Below are 17,439 nucleotides of genomic sequence, written 5' to 3'. Positions count from 1 at the left end.
TGCGCCTGAAAGTAATCCCTAATGTAAAGGACCTCGGGTTTGTATAGTTAGGAAAAATACAATTTACTTTTAAAAATTGTTATATTAGTTTGGGACATAATATGTTTCGGATCTCCGTTGACTACATTGAATCAGGACATAGTTTGAGTTCACTTCCCTTCTTGGGCTCCGCCCTCCATGTACAAGGGCATGACTACTTCTTCTCCTCCTACTTGTGCTGAGTGTTATTTTTGGGACATAATATGTGCTTGATCAGGACAGAGTTCACTTCCTTCTTGGGCGGGTGGGAGGTTGCAGGCGTTCGTCTGTAAGTTCCGCTTCCATGGCGCCCTTGGTGGCCTCCCTTCCGTCCTTTTCTCTCCCTGTAGGTTCTTCCTTATCTCTCCTGCGGTAGAGATCTCTCTCCTTCGCCCTCTTTGCTCGCTCGTCGGGCAAAGACCGTGAGGGGGGCCGGTCGGGCGACCTCTTCTTGGGTACCTCCTCTCGCTGTGTAGGGCAGTTCCCCTCGTAGCGAGAGGAGTTTCCCTCTCTAATCATCTTTGCTTTTTCTTTCAGGTTGACTGTGAGCATTGCAACCGCAGCAGTAGTTGGCTGGATATCTCAAGGGATATCTCGCATGAAGGAGTCCCAACGTTCATTTAGTGTTGCCTCGGGATCGACCACAGTCCTTGGCTGGATGACAGTTCCATGTTGGGATCGTTCCGACTCTGTTCCCGCCAATGTGGATCGATTGCTGTCATTGCTGGCCTTCATGTATGCTGTGGCAATGCCTCTGGCATATCTGTGGTCCATCTGCTCCTGCTGTTCCCTGTGTTATGCTCCTATTAACTCTGACGACAATCTCTGGGCGGCACTTCGTGGTCTCCTGCCGCAGCCGTCCCGATCGTTCCTGTCGCTGCTGGTGACTTTCATGTGACGTTCATGGCCGTTGCAGTAGCTCCTGCCTTCCGAACCACTTCCATAGCTCCTCCCAGGCTTCGATAGAAGACTGCGGAACACAGCCCTCTCCTTCTCTTCTAGGAAAGTGTGCATAACTGTCTCTTTCCACCATCCTTTCCGCAAGGGAGGAGGGCAGAGAGAAAGAAGTATCGAGAGGGAAGAAGTTGTTCTACTGCAGATTCCTGGATGAAATGATACTTCTCAAGTCTCTGGAGCTGGCAGCAACATTGCCGAAACCTGGGAATGGATTCCTTCAGGAGAAGTATCTATTTCCCTTAGGTCTCGGCAATTCTTTTCATCAAACTTCCATCCCGCTTCCTCTCCTGTGCTCCCGATTTGGGAAATGCCATCCGGGCTAGAGCTAATTGTCTCTGTATCCTGTCATCTTGCTGAAGCTTCCCCAGGGTGGAGAATGGAAGTCTGTTTCCATTCCTCCGTCCTTCTTTCCTCTTCAAAGTATGAGGAAGGAGTTAGGCTATTGCTTGATTGAAGAAACCTTCGAATATGCTTGCATATTCCCCTCACATCGTGTGTCTACTTATTGATTCACCAATCAAGGAATAGGCGCACAGCTGTAAGACTTTGTCTTGAAGGTGTGTGACTGAGACGATTAGTACCTTCTCATCACCATCCTCGACTCAAGGCAGCCTTCTGGCCTTCCGAGAATTCAGGATGAGTTTTGCGACACTCAGTGGTTTGGTGATCAACTAACCACAGTAGTGGCATTAGTCGACAAACAAGAGGCAATCGTTTTTTTCCTCCTGTTTCATCTGTTGACGTTTGCAGGTACTCGAGTATTCTGTAGTGCACTCAACAGCTCAATTAGCCAGATGCATTCCCGGTGGGGATGTATTGGTAGGCGAGCTTGGCCTCGGGTTTGAGTGATTGGGATGGAACGTGCTGTTCACTCTTTTCTTCATGAAGATTGACGAAGAGACTTATTGACTGAGAGATCCCTACCATCTTTCTGTTAAGTATACCTTAGTTTTACCAGACCACTGAGCTGATTAACAGCTCTCCTAGGGCTGGCCCGAAGGATTAGACTTATTTTACGTGGCTAAGACCCAATTGGTTACTTAGCAACGGGACCTACAGCTTATTGTGGAATCTGAACCACATTATAGCGAGAAATGAATTTCTATCACCAGAAATAAATTCCTCTAACTCTTCATCAGCCGGTCGCGGGAATTGAACTCCGGCCCATCGAATGCAGTCTGAAGCTCAACCGACTCGGCCAACAAAGGGCTACCATCTTCCTGTTGCCTCTCTGAATGACAAAGTTGGTACAATAGTTTTTTCTCGCTCCTTCGTACCAGACCCAGGGGCTGCTACGGTGAGGCATGCTGTCTTTTTGGGAAAAATCGATATCTACGTTTTTCCCTCCGTATCTGTCTGTTTCACTAGGGGTTCACAAGCATTGCTCATCCTGAGTTACAGATAAATGCTGGAAGACTTTTCCTTTTGCCCGACCTGATAGCTCTGCTTCTGAGGCATTGAGAAGAGTTCTGCTTGACCCAACCTCCTGTAGCAGCTACACAAGAAGCAGTTCTTCAGGCAGTACATCCCTTGTGTGTTCAGGACTGGGAGACCATTCAGCTTTTCTTGCAAGCATAGGCTTTCTCGCCGAGCAGCAATGGATATAGCTGGATATCTCATGAAGCCCTCTGCAACACTGTTCCAGGGACTGGATCTGTCTTTGCTGGTGGGTGTCGTTGATGGAACTTCTCAGGTCAAAGTCGCTCTTCGAGTCTGGACTTCCTCATCTTCGCTGCCGAGGGTTGCTTCTCTCCCTTTCATTTGTGAAGAACGTAGGCCCTTGCGACCTAGTCTTCTATCTGAAGTAGCCTTCTTCTCAGTTTCTCAGTTGCAATTTAGCTACGGATGAGAAGTTTCTTTGCTCTTGCTGTCCCAGGGAACTGTTCCCTGGGTGGCATGTGACTCTCGTTTAGGGTTTCTGTCCCGTGCTCTGCATGCGCCCTTACAAGAGTCGTCGGATAGAGATGTGCACTCTTAGGACCATCTCTCATCTTGCTCTGGCCTTGGCGTAGAGGATGGAAGAACAGATGAAGGGGATCAATACCTCGACTCCTTCTCGGATGTTGTAGGTGGACTCCGAACCCATCAGCATCTACTGTTGAGTTCGAGTCCTTGTTCCCCTCCTCCATGGACTTGGTATCGATGATCCAGATCATTCGTTACGTTGTCCTACTAGGGAGCTGTGGTACTTTCCAAAAAGGCTCGACATTCCTAACCTGGATGTTGTCAACGTTTTCGCTAGTACTCTCTCTCCCAAGGAAGAAGTGTCTAGGACACATCTTCCTCCTGGCTTCGTTAAGCGATCAAATGAGGTACTCGGCAGCTGGTGACGACAATACCGGTACTTTCCACCCGAGAGCTCATGAAGTTTCTTTCGGTCTGGAAGCAAGACGTGGTCTCAGAGACCACACTCTTGTCTTCCTGTGGTCTTGCCCACAGGTCCTTGGAACCTTTTTTCCTTGGTCCTGTGGTGGCTGCTCAACAAGTTCTGTTTTCTTACCCGGCTCCTTCAAGAGGACGAGTAGCATCTTGCCTGAGGTGTTGGTTCTGGAAGTGAGAAGGATACCGAGTGACTGGCCTCTCTTCCTCCTCCTTCCCTGTCCTCCTACTTCTCCTCCTTCAGGATGAGCATAGGAGTCGAACCAATATTTGCTGGATCTGGCATCTGATGTGGTAAGACTATACACATCGAGCACCCGTTCTATTTTTCTAATAGAATCATAGAAGCAATTCCGCTCCTTCCTCTAGCAAGGGGAGGAAGGAAAGACTGGCTATAAGGGAAACCCTATCTCTGATTTTCCTTACTGCCTCTGACTCTAGATTCTTCCCAGCCTATTTCGTATGAGTTACATTTACTCACTCGTGCGAAAAGGTCCAGTATCTGACATTTGGTCTTGCAGTTCCTACACTCCGATCAATATGTGAGAGGCATGGCACTCCTCCTCGCTCTTTCAACCAGGAGTAGCCCAGGTGTGCAGAATTCCAGTTAGTTTGAGAGACTCATTCAGATTCTCCCCTCCAACCAGTGAGTCTTTTTAATGTAAAGGACATGGTTTGTATATCGTGTCGGAACAAATCACAATTTTTGAAAGTAAATTGTATTTTTCCTGACTATCCAAACCTGAGGTCCTTTACATTACATTATCATGCCCACCTCATGCCACCCTCAATCTGACACCTGTGCCAAAAGGCAAATTGGAATGTTTATCTCCGAGCAGGCGGGACTCCCGCCTACTGAACGCTAGTTTCTGCCTAACCACCTTGTTTAAGAGTTTAACAGCCATTTCCAGGTTCGGCCGTAAGTAATTCCTTATGTAAAGGGCCTCAGGTTTGTATAGCTAGGAAAAATACAATTTACTTTTAAAAATTGTGATTTTCTTCAATTTAATCGACTCACATATGTTTAATTGCCTTACAAAAACACGTGGTTGCAAAGAAGTACCTCTTTGACCTAGCCTAGCCTAGTACGTAAATATCTTAGGGAAGAGAGTAATGTTTTGGTAAATTTCAAAAATTATAAGGATATATTGATAGACAGATGCATTAATATAAATGCCGCAGGGCAGTGAATGGTATACTGTTGCAGTAAACCCCTGTATTCGCCATCTCACGATTTGCAGACTCGCGTATTCACAGATTTCCGTGGAATGTGTCTACCTATCATTCGCAGAAAATTCGCCCATTCGCAGTATTTTTCACTGAGAAATATTCACTAATTACTGTATTTTCACATCATTTTCATGACTAAATGCACTTTTTGTGATAAAACTATTAAAATACTCGGGTAGTGCTCGAGTTACGATAATTCACCGTACAATAATTCGATTTTGTAATAGGGTAAGCAATTAATACTGGTAGACAATATTATTTATAAAGTATTTTTAAATTTCGCACGGGCGCTGGCAGCAGCATAATCATGGAGTGAGAGAGACCAAATTACAATAGACCACTTTTCCTCCATCTCTTTATCCCATCTTCTAGTTAAAAAAAGTAGAAGAGAATGATAAAAGCATTGTTAGTAATGTTATACTGTTGTTTTGCTTATAACCGAATGGGGTAACAAGAGCCGGTTACCTGGTATTTCAACCATCGTACGGTAATAAACAATTACCGTAGCTTATACCACAAATGCCGTTAAGTAGAATAGAACTGGTATATTTTTACATCTACCCTTATACTGCTAAATTTAAGCTGCAAGTTGTAGCTGAAGCTGAGAAAACAGTGTCCAAGCTGCTAATGACTATACTGTAAATTATCGTGCATTGGCAACATGGATGAAACTCGATCGTAATTGAAATTAGAGAGAAAGTATTTCAATCAAAACTACTGGGCATGAAAGAACACATTTCTGTCATTTTTATGCCGATAAATGATAAATATGTAAAGCTCGTATTATGATGAAATCAAGTGAAAATAGCGAACGGAATCTTGAATTTTTTTTACACAAAATTAATTTCACAATGAGACATATTTTAGTTATATTTCGACTTAAAAACACTTCGTTCATGTATAATGAAAAATAACCTTGCCCCACATAAATAAAGTATGTCGAGATTCATTTACGCTAACTGAACTGAACTGAACTGAATTAAATACGAGGAAATAAACACCCATGATTTCAAGCCCAAAACATTGATTTTGTTTGGCAATTTATAATACAAAAGCAATATAAGAATATATACAATATTATTGGATACAGTGAATTAAGGCATAACATTTTAAAAGATGCATACAGTATTCGTCTTGTTGACATTTGCATAATACGATATGTGAATATAGAGTACAGTATAATGTAGGCTATGCTACCATACTTGTATACAATGTACCATAGTGTATGCCAAGCTAATTCTTGTTATTCAATTTCTGTTTGCACTGAATTATCATAAGTCACTTTGCATGAACCTCCAGAATTAGCTGATATTAATAATTACTATACCGTGTATGTATAGAGTATACTTTATAGTGTAGGCTAGGCTACCAAATATGTATACAGTACATGGCACCGAATACCCTAGTGTAGGCTAGGCTATGTTCGAGATACGTTTTGGTATTTCTTACGTTAACCCCATCGTAAGTAGGATAATACCTGTATAAGCATTTTTAGTTTGTTTTGTGTCTGTTTGAACTATCAAAATAGGCAGTTCTAAGTGTTTTTAGAAGGGTTCTAAGTATTCGCGGGTGTTGGCTATTTTATGGGGTACAGTAAGCATCCCCGCTAGTCTTTGAGGGTTTACTGTGCCTCGATATCAGTGGTAGTTGGAAACTTATATTGTTCCTACACGATATACAATCCATCGGTCCTATACATTAGGAATCACCTTATGCAAACCTGCAAACGGCCATTCAACTCTTTCAGCTGTCATGCGTTGCAGACGTGTTTTCAGAGATCTTTGCCTGACTGTTGTTAAGTTCTTTTTTCCCGGTAGGATCTTTTTTGTGCTTTTGTGTATATATTGTGTGTTTGATATTTGTTAATATACAAACCCTCGATTTCTGATAGCCTTGCGTAGGCCTTCGTCCCCCAGCACGTGTGTCATGGGGTCGTCGGCCAGAAGCGTAGCAAGTTCGCTCCCCTGTCATTTGGCCTCACGCCCTTCGGTTATACAAGGGCATGACTGTATCCCTATTCTGTCTTGTGCTGAGTGTTGCTCTTCACCGCCTGCGCTGTGGACGAGTTTGCTGGGAGGAGACTTCGTAGGAAGGTTGCTGGGTGTCGGAAAGTTTTCGCTTCAGATGGTGCCCTTGGTAACCGCCCCTTCATCCTTGTTTGTCTCTCCTGGTAAGCTTTCCCTGTCTCTCGTTTGGGAGAGATCTCTCCTTCGCCCTCACTGCTCACGTGTCGGGCGAAGATCGCTGGGAGGCTGCTGGTCGGGTGACCTCCTCTCAGGGGCCTCCTCTCGCTTCGTAGTGCAGTTCCCCTCAGAACGAGAGGAGTCTCCCTCTACTAATCATCTTTGCTTTTTCCTTCATGTTGTCAGAGCATTGTAAGGTGCAGCATTAGATGGCTGGATATCTCACTGTTGGATATCTTAGCCTTGAGGAGTTTCCCTGTGACACTCATACAGTCGGTACATCAGGAACGACCACAGTACCTTGGTGGCAGTGGTGTAGGTCCACGTCAGTGTCTACGGTTTCCAACTCTGTGCCCTTATGATGTGGACCAACCGCTATCATTCCCTGGCATTCCGGTATGCTGTGGCACTGCCTGTTGTTGTATCTATGGTCCTGTCTACTCCTGCTGTGCCTCCTGTCTTGTTTGCTCCTGTTGCCCTGGAGACTAGTCACTGGGTAGCTCCTGCTGTGCCTACTGCCCCAGCTGCCCTGATTGCTCCTGGTGCTGCTGCTGTCGTTCCTGTAGCTCCTGCCAGCCGGGCCGCTCCTGTAGGTTCTCCTGCCGCAGCTGCATGGTTACTCCTGTTGCTACTCCTGGTGTTCCTCTTGTCTAGGCTGCTTCTGTTGTATTCCTGCCTAAGCTGCCCTGACGGTTTCTATGTTTCCTGACCACCATCCTGTAGATATCGGAGAGGAGATTAACCCTTTCATATCTGTATAGTTATCACATCACTGAGGGCACATGAGCCCCGATGTGTCTGGGAGCGCTCGACAGTGCGAAAAAATAATTATTTCGAAAATTCAGCAAAAATATAAATTTTATGCCAACAACGTTCATTTGCTGTCCTTTTTTCTAAATGTTTATATTTTATGGTGGAATAGTCAGAATAAGAGTCCCAGGTTCTAAATACAAAAAATGTGAGTTATTGCAAAAAAAAAAAAATCTTTATTTATTTTCATATTTTCGTTCGTAACCCAAAAACTATGAATGTCAGGCGAATGAATTATTTTTTATGAGAAAGCCAACAAAATTCTCTAAATATCGACATATAAAAGAATGGAAAACGAATAAGTCCAGCTGGTGAAAAAATTGATAGAAAAAAGGGGAAGAAACAGAGCGCTCTGCAAAATGTATGGTGAGAATTATCGCTAGAAAAAAGATTTATTTGAAGAGCCCTATCTCGGTTATTTTTCATAGAAATTACTTTGTAAATATACGAAAATGTAGAGGAAAAGTTGAAGAATAATGTGAGAGTCAAGAAAAATGGCTTTGGTAACGACAACAGTTTCATTTTGACGTTATAAATTGATTGAAAACGAAAAAATGTTACCGTTGTCAACATTATCGTTCAGTAGCTCAAAAGCTATAACAGTTAGGCGAATGGATTATTTTTATGAGAAAGCCAACAAAATTCTCTAAATATTGATATATAAAACAATGAAAAACAAATAAGTCCAGTTGGTGAAAAAATTATAGAAAAGAGGGTAAGAAACAGAGCGATTTGCCCGGCGTATGGTGAGAATTATCGCTAGAAAAAAGTTTTTTTTGAAGAGCCCTATCTCGGTTATTTTTCATAGAAATTACTTTGTAAATATACGAAAATGTAGAGGAAAAGTTGTAGAATAAAGTGAGAGTCAAGAAAAATGGCTTTGGTAACGGCAACAGTTTCATTTTTTGACGTTATAATTTGATTGAAAACGAAAAAAATGTTACCGTTGTCAACATTATCGTTCGTAGCTCAAAAAGCTATAACAGTTAGGCGAATGAATAATTTTTTATGAGAAAGCCAATAAAATTCCCTAAATATTGACATATAAAAAATGGAAAACGAATAAGTCCAGTTGGTGAAAAAAATTGATAGAAAAGAGGGTGAGAAACAGAGCGCTCTGCCCGGCCTATGGTGAGAATTATCGCAAAGAAAATTTTTTTTTTGAAGAGCCCTATCTTGGTTATTTTTCATAGAAATTACTTTGTAAATATACGAAAAAGTAGAGGAAAAGTTGAAGAATAAAGGGAAAGTCAAGAAAAATGGCTTTGGTAACGGCAACAGTTTCATTTTGACGTTATAAATTGATCGAAACGAAAAAAAAAAAGTTACCGTTGTCAACATTATTGTTCGTAGCTCAAAACTATAACAGTTAGGCGAATGAATTATTTATTATGAGAAAGCCAAGAAAATTCTCTAAATATCGACATATAAAAAAATGAAAAACGAATAAGTCCAGTTGGTGAAAAATTGATAGAAAAGTGGGTAAGAAACAGAGCGCTCTGCCAGGCATAAGGTGAGAATTATCGCTAGATTTTTTTTTTTGAAGAGCCCTACCTCGGATTTTTTCATAGAAATTACTTTGTAAATATACAAAAATGTAGAGGAAAGGTTGAGGAATAAAGTGAGAGTCAAGAAAAATGGCTTTGGTAACAGCAACAGTTTCATTTTGACGTTATAAGCTGTTCGAAACAAAAAAAAAAAGTTACCGTTGTCAACATCATCGTTCAGTAGCTCAAAAGCTATAACAGTTGGGTGAATGAATTATTTTTATGAGAAAGCCAACAAAATTCTCTAAATATCGATATATATGATAATGAAAAATGAGATTCAGAGCCCTGCCTAAAATCCAGACATCTCTTATGTGATGCACTAACAAATTTCCGCTAGTTTTACCGTAAAAACTTTGCGAAAGCATGTTGAAACTGTTCTCGATTGGCGTTGCTGTATGTAAACAGCCACACGTGTTTACCCAGCCTCGTACGCATGGTCTCTGACAGAAGTGTGGCCTGTCAGGCCTGCGTGGGTGCGATCAGCTGATGTCATTGTGAGAATTTTACTACGCCATGGATTTGTGCATGCGCAGTAGAGGAACTAAAAAATTTATAGAAAATAGAGGATACCAAACAGAGTGTTTCCAATAATGTAATCCTACATTTTATAAATAAAAATGTAAGATACGAGAGAGAAACGTGGGTAGGATCAGCTGATTTCATTGTGGGAAATTTACTATGCCAGGGAATTTGCGCATGCGCAGTATAGGCACTGCTTGCCTGGCGTATCGATGCCTGAGTTACGGTCCAAGGTATGCTTTAGCCTATGGAAACCACCAACTGTCCGAAAATAAAAAAAATTTACCCCTACCACACGTACGAAAAATGTCGGTAAATTTTACGTACAATTACGTCAGTCAGACAAGAAGGGGGGTAGGGGGTTATTGCGTAATATGACGTCAATTGGGCAGGAAAGGGTTAAGGAAGAAGCCTCGGGGGAGGTAGTCGTTGTCGTCTTCTGGTTTTTCTTCGACTTCGTCATCTGCTGCCTCTTCCCTTCTTCTTGTGAGGCTCGAGGAGGTCCTGGGAAACTGGATAGGCCCCCTCCGGCCAAAGAAGAGGAAGGCTGCTTCTTTCCCCTTAAGAAGTCCTGCTGCAGGACTTCTAAGGGGCTGTCTCCTTCTGAGGAGGCAGTTGGATCTCTCGTCAGCTCTTTCCGGCCTTTGGGCTCGGGAACCAATTCTTATGACCATGAGTTTTGTGTTTCGGGAGCCGTGGGTGGGCAGACTTAGGGTTGCGCTCCAGTCGCCAGTTCTAGGGGTTCTGCCTCTAAGACTGATGTTGTGTTGGGTGCTCGTTTGCGAGTCGCTCCCAGTGCTCGAGATTCTAAGGAATCTCGGGCATCCTGAACTGGTGCTGGAGAGTCCTCTCACCGTCACAGTTGCAGGGCGAGAGAAAGAGCCAAGACATTCGGGTGTCTCGTCTCTTCCTGCCAGCACTACCTCAAGCGCTCGCCAGTGCTCGGTCAGGTTCCCAACCTGGTGTCTCAGTCCCAAGGGTTTGAGCACCTGGAGAGGCAAGGAGGAGGTTCCCTTCAGAAGTCCTGCCAGATTTCTAAGGGACTGCCTCTCTCTGGGAAGGCAGTGGTTCTCTCATTGGCTCTTCCCACCCTTGAGATGGGAGCCAATTCGCCTTCTCCTCTTGTTTCTGGGGCCTCGAGTGCGCAACCTCTCGAGGCCTCGCTCTCGATTCCAGTTCTTAGAAGTCCGCGTCTAAGACTGGCTCTGTGCCTGTCCCTTCTCGGTTTCTTAGGAAGCTGAGAAGAGACCACTCCTGGTGATTGTTCTTACGAGATTCGGGAGTCTCGCCAAGTGCTTGGATTCCTCTAAATCGTGAGTGCTCAGCTGGCGAGGCGTCAAGTGCCTGGGATTCTGTGGAATCTTGGGTGCTTCCCAACTAGTACTAGGGAGTTTGCTCTTCGGCTTGGTTTAGGCACAGGACGAGAGAAGGTGCCGAGACATTCAGGTGTTTCAACACTACCTGCCAGCTCTGCTTTGAATGCTCAGTCAGGTCCCATCCTTGTGTCTTGGGCCGTAGGGCCCAAGCACTCAGGATAGCAGACACAGAATCCCCCTTTAAGCCTTCCTCTCGAGGAGCTTGGGCCTCGAAGGAGATCAGAGCATATTGGGAGGACAGCGCTAGTTCTTGGCAGGCGAGCACAGCCCTGCCCAGCCCCCAAGCACGTTCACGCAAGTGGCTCAGCTCGGCTCGCTCGCCCCACCCAGCCCCTGATCGCGTTCATGTGATAGGCTTGGCTTGCTTGCTCACTCCACTCGCCGCCCAGTCCCTCTAATTACATACGTGATGTGGAGACTACTTATGAAAGCTGCAGTACGTTAGGTCCGTTTTCCGTGGCTGGCACGGTACTGGGGAAGGAAGGAAGGCTAGGAGTATATCTTCTATTTCTACCTCCTCACCTTGATTCAGGTGATTCAGTTATGGGAAGCCTGGGGGCACTGTGTACCTGGAGTACCCATGAGTTGCTTGCTTTAATGGTTGGGTATTGGTTTTACGTGATGTGTAGGTAACAAAGTTATGTGGTTGATTTTCTTGTACTGTCTCCAGGGCAAGGGCATTTCTTTGTTTGTTATGATGCTTTGGCAACCATTTTAGCACTCCTTGGTTGCAAGGCACCCACTAAAGTAGAGGCGACCGTCATCTTACCGCTGCGACACTACAGGTTGAAGATGAGCACCAACCAGAGGCAATATCCTTCTGCTGTAGCTCTCTCACCAGGTTAGGTTACAACAAGCATTTACCAATGCAGGCTATCTATCTATTTCAGATTCATCTCCATTACTGAGGGTTTTTGAGTAGCTTGTGTCCATGTATCTCACCTCCTGTCTTTGTGGGATTCAGCAGTGTTATTACTTGGTAAGTTACTTATATAAAAATGACATTTTTTTATAATAAAATAAGATTTTATATATACTTACCAAGTAATTACACGATTGGAGCCTCCCCGCCTCTCCTCTCGAGGACATAGAGCATGAACGAATTGAGCTCCTGAGCCGTGTTGTACCTATTCTCCCCCGGAAGTGGGCGGGGTCAGTTACATACACCAAAACAGTGGAGTGCTACTGCGAAATTTAAAAAACTTAGCTGCTGCGAAAAGTAGGAACTATTAGCAATGTAATTACTTGGAAAGTATATATAAAATCTTATCTTTTTAGAAAAAATTTCATTTTTCCTCAATAATTTTGGAGATAACATTGCACAGAAAAACCTGCAACTAACTGAAGCCGTGAAAGCTGAATTGCAATGTAGCATCGGTCCACTGTACCTGTACCCTAGTCTATCCCTCCAAAATATCCTTGTCTTAGTAGGCTATATGAACTTTTAACAGCATTTCCTTAGCATGTTTCCACTCCTGCAGCATTGAAAACCAAAAGGCTTTACATTGTATTCATTTTTATTTATGCATTTATACATTCATGCAGATTTTGGTGGGTTGGAGTTAAATGTGGACGCTGCCAAGTCGCAAACAGTGCACATGCAGGTACAGTAATCGAGGAAATACTGTAATACGAGAGTTTCATAGGTATACAAAGGAAAAGAAGAAGTGCTTGGTAATGGCATGTGAGTGAAGGGAATTCCCTAACTCACTCTCCTTAACCACCAGTTAACCCATTTCCAACTTGCACTGAAAGATACTCCTTCATAAAAAAAAAGCTCTGGTTTGTATGGCTCTGAAAAAAGTGTGTCGTATTTGAGGAAATGTAGCAGTGCTACCTTCCAAGACTATCATCAGTGTTGGTGGTGTTAGTAGCTACTCATGTATTGTATCTACAGTAACGATCAGTGAAACTAATTTGGAAACTTTCATCTCTCTTGAAATTACGACTCAATTCACCCTTACCATTTTCTCTTCCCATTGTCTACTGCATCTGTGGATAATGTGATGTTATGTATAACTGGATCACATAATAAAGCGTTTAGTTCGTACTGTACACTCTCTGATAAAGTTCATAAGTAATACTGTAATGTTAAGCTAAGAGGGTTTGCAGATGTGAGAGGGTGGGAGTCAACATTAACTGTTAATCTATTGTTGCGTTGTTGCCTCAGGAATCTTTTGATGCTGCGTCTGGACAACATTTGGTTAGATTCTATTAATATTTGGATACTGTCATATGCTGTACACCTTGTTAATTGGCCTGAAACCTTTATAGGAACCTGAATTAAATTTATTTTGCTTCAGTTCTGGCATTATGTTTCCTAACTCTGTGTTGCTTTCTTTGATTTCAGATTCTCCCTCAGAAGAACCTTCCTTCCTTCGTCAGTTTTGAGCAGCATCAAGATTTTGGGAATGCATGAGTTTAATGGTACTACAAGTAACATTACCAATAGCAGCTCTTAAAGTGTAAGAGACAAGAGTGCCATTGTAGTACTCCTACTTTAAAAATAACAACAAGTAAAATCCATTCTGAATATTAGATTCATATATCGACAATGAAATCTTGTTGTAGTCCTTCAAGATATTGTACTTAATTTATAACAGATTTATTGGATAATCATTTGTAAACAATTTTGTGTTAAGAGTTGTCAATTGAACACATTGTCATTACAGGACAGGACAAAAGGCTAAAATGAATCCAGAACATTCTTTAGAATTACCTTTGAAAAGTGAAACTGAAAGTGCATTATCGCTACCTTCCATAAATCAAGAAAACAGCAACATGGCTGCCTTTAGTGAAGCCAGTGATGGTAACTTTTCGTCTCTGGACCCACTGATGGATATCAAGGCAGAGCCAGAAGTATTCTTTGAGTCTAATGAAGGTGATGAATATTCATATAAAAGGAATTCAGCACTGATTGAAAAAGATTCACCAACTGTAGCATGTTGGGAAAAAAATGTTTTGAATGTTGAAGGACACACGCCAAGAATGAATCCAGAACATTCTTCAGAATTTCCTTTGAAAAGTGAAACTGAAGATGCATTATCACACCCTTCCATAAATCAAGAAAACAGCAACATGGCTGCCTGTAGTGAAACCAGTAGTGGTGACTTTTTGTCTCTGGATCCATTGATGGACATCAAAATAGAACCAGAGGTATTCTGTGAGTCTAATGAAGATGATGAATCTTCATATGAAATGAATTCAGTAGTAAATGAAAAAGATCCACTAGCTTGCAAAAAAGAAGTAAAACAAGAAACAAGGAATAGTCACAATGGAGAGAAGCCTTTCAGATCCACTGATGGTGAGAAAGAATTTTACAAGAAAATTAATCTTACAAGTGATATCACAAATCCTATCCAAGAGAAACTGTTCATGTGCAATGAATGTGGGAAAGCATTTTCCAGGAAACCAGTTCTAAAACGCCATATGAGAATTCATACTGGAGAGAAGCCATTCATGTGCAAGGAATGTGGGAAAGCATTTTCTGGGAAGCCAAATCTTACTTGTCATATGAGAATCCATACTGGAGAGAAGCCATTCTTATGCAAGGAATGTGGAAAAACATTTTCCCAGAAACAACACCTTACAGATCACATAAGAATGCATACTGGAGAGAAGCCGTTTATGTGTAAGGAGTGTGGAAAAGCATTTTTTAGGAAACTAGAACTTCCAGCTCATATGAGAATTCATACTGGAGAGAAGCCATTCATGTGCAAGGAATGTGGGAAAGCATTTTCCAGGAAATCAGATCTTACAGGCCATGTGAAAATTCATACTGGAGAGAAGCCATTCATGTGCAAGGAATGTGGAAAAATATTTTCCAGGAAATCAGATCTAACACGTCATATGAGAATTCACACAGGAGAGAAACCATTCATGTGCAAGGAATGTGGGAAAGCATTTTCCCAGAAACCAAATCTTACAGATCATATGAGAATTCATACTGGAGAGAAGCCATTCTTGTGCAAGGAATGTGGGAAAGCATTTTCCAGGAAACCAGATCTTACACGTCATTTGAGAATTCATACTGGAGTTTAGCCATTTTGAGGAATGAAATCATTTTACTAGAGAATTCATATTGAGAGAAGCTATTCATGTGCAAGTAATGTGGGAAAGTATTTTCCAGGAAACCAGATCTTACAGTTCATATCAGAATTCACAGTGGAGAGAAGCCATTCATGTGCAAGGAATGTGGGAAAGCATTTTCCTTGAACGAATTCTTTCAGACCACATGAGAATTCATACTGGAGAGAAGCTATTCATGTGCAAGTAATGTGGGAAAGTATTTTCCAGGAAACCAAATTTTACAGCTCATCTGAAAATTCATACTGGAGAGAAGCCATTCATGTGCAAGGAATGTGGGGAAAGCAAAAATAATAATGATAATTTCCCAGGAAACCAAATCTTACAGTTCATATGAGAAGTCATATTTGAAAGAAGCCATTCATGTACAGGGAATGTGCAAAAGCATATTCCAGGAAACATCTTATAATTCATATGAGAATTCATACTGGAAAGTGACCATGTATAGTAAACCCTCAAATTATCTGCTGTAATATATCCAAGACCCTTGTTAGATTAGAATTTTGTGGATATGGTACAAAAAAAAACACTTAATGGATGTTAAAGTTAGCTTATATCTTCATGCCTTTAGATGCGATCGGTATACAAAACAAAAGAAGTAACGCTCTCGGCTAACCCACTAGGACTGTCTCTGTAATCACCTATTTCCCATCAGGTGGCTATGGAATGTTTACTTTCTTGTCAGAGTTCATGCCATGTCCTTATGCAGACGCTGTGAATCGGCGTTAGTAATAATTTTTATTATTCCTAGCTTATTTTCTCCTGTATGGTATTGTGCTTGTTTTCTGTTCATGCATTACGTCATCTACAACAAGTATTAGGCTGTATAGGAAGGAGTTTGTGGAAACCGAATGTTCTTTTTTATAGGATGACCACATAGCCTACAGTAAACCCCCCGTATTCGCGTTTTCATGATTCGCGGACTAATGCATTTGTGAGTTTCTCTGTGGAACATATCTAGCCATTATTCGCAGAAAATTCGCCCATTCGCGGTATTTTTCACTGAGAAATATTCAGTAATTACTGTATTTTCATATAATTTTCATGAATAAATGCACTTTTTGTGATAAAGCTATTAAAATACTCAGGTATAAGCATTTTTACAGGGTTTTTCTTGTTTAAACTATCAAAATGGGCAGTTCTAAGTGTTTTTAGAGGGGTTTTAAGTATTCGCAGATTTCAGCTATTCGTGGGGGGTGTGGTACGCATCCCCCGCGAATACGGGGGTTCACTGTATACGTTAGCACGAGCGTGGTTTTCTTGATGTGAAGATAATGAGTGATCTGATGAGTGGATGAAAATTTTGTGAAGTATTGGAATATGCTTGAGGCCAATAGTTTACGTAGGCAATTTGTTAGGGCACACCATAAGCCCACTCAGTCTTCTCCATTAGCTTACCTGGTAACTTAATTCCTCTCTCATTCCTTCTGTTCCACCTTCTTTTGTTCCCTATGTGGTTGAGGAGGAAAAATAATAGGTCATTGAGATATTTTATATTATGTTTAGAAATTGGACCATATACACTACGGAGAAGATCCTCCCCCACCCCATAGTGACCAACCTTTTTCGTTTTTCCCCACGAGAGAGGTGCGAGATTCTTGGTGTGCGTCTGTAGCCAGCCCTCTGGACTGCTCTGGGTCCTTTGGTCTTCGCCGAGGACGGAGAACCTTGGCGTGTCTCGAGACCAAGGTCTGTGCCCTTATCCAACTCTTTCAACTGTCTCTCGGGTTCTGGTTCGTTGCGTTCTCCAGAGGAGCTGTTTGGTAGTTTGGCCATCGAGCCATGGGCATTTCCAGCCTCAACCAGTTTCCTTCGGCTGAACATTGTTTCTCAGGCCACACTAACCCACCATCCTCATTGATTGTAGTCGGCTAACTTGAACAGAAGGTAAGATTCATTCCAAATAATGATAATTTTCATGATAAAATGAATTATTTGGATACTTACCTACTGTGAAAGTGGAAACCCACCCAGCCTCCCCACATCTTAGTGGGTGGTCATGAAGAATTCTGACTAGAACGTAAACATTCCAACGCCACCTGGTGGGAAACAGGTGAGTACAGAGACAGTCCTGGCTGGTTAGCCAAGCGTTATTTTTAAAATTTTTTATGCCGATCGCACCTAATGGTATGAAGCTTTAAGCGAACTTTAACAGTAGGTAAGTATCCAAATAATTATATCATGAAAATTATCATTTTGTACTCTTATTTTTTTACCTTTTTTGTGTCTACATTATATGCCTTACACTTCAGTACTGTACACATAATGAAAACCAAGCTGTACGATACTGTTTACTGAGTAAATGTATAAAAGACTAACATTGAAATGCTT

General features: G+C 42.1%; 1 protein-coding gene across 1 annotated transcript in view; it reads left to right on the top strand.

The window, feature by feature from the left end:
• LOC136835735 (zinc finger protein 850-like) overlaps window positions 1-17,439 on the top strand; it is a 260,556-nt gene that overhangs the window by 8,198 nt on the left and 234,919 nt on the right. The window contains 1 exon segment of the mRNA XM_067099597.1: window positions 13,373-15,062. Coding sequence (XP_066955698.1) covers window positions 13,714-15,062 — 1,349 coding nt within the window. The 5' untranslated portion in view covers window positions 13,373-13,713.

Source organism: Macrobrachium rosenbergii, chromosome 55, assembly GCF_040412425.1.
Source record: "Macrobrachium rosenbergii isolate ZJJX-2024 chromosome 55, ASM4041242v1, whole genome shotgun sequence".
In the NCBI taxonomy this organism is placed as follows: domain Eukaryota; kingdom Metazoa; phylum Arthropoda; class Malacostraca; order Decapoda; family Palaemonidae; genus Macrobrachium; species Macrobrachium rosenbergii.
This window is presented reverse-complemented; position numbering and strand designations above follow the sequence as displayed.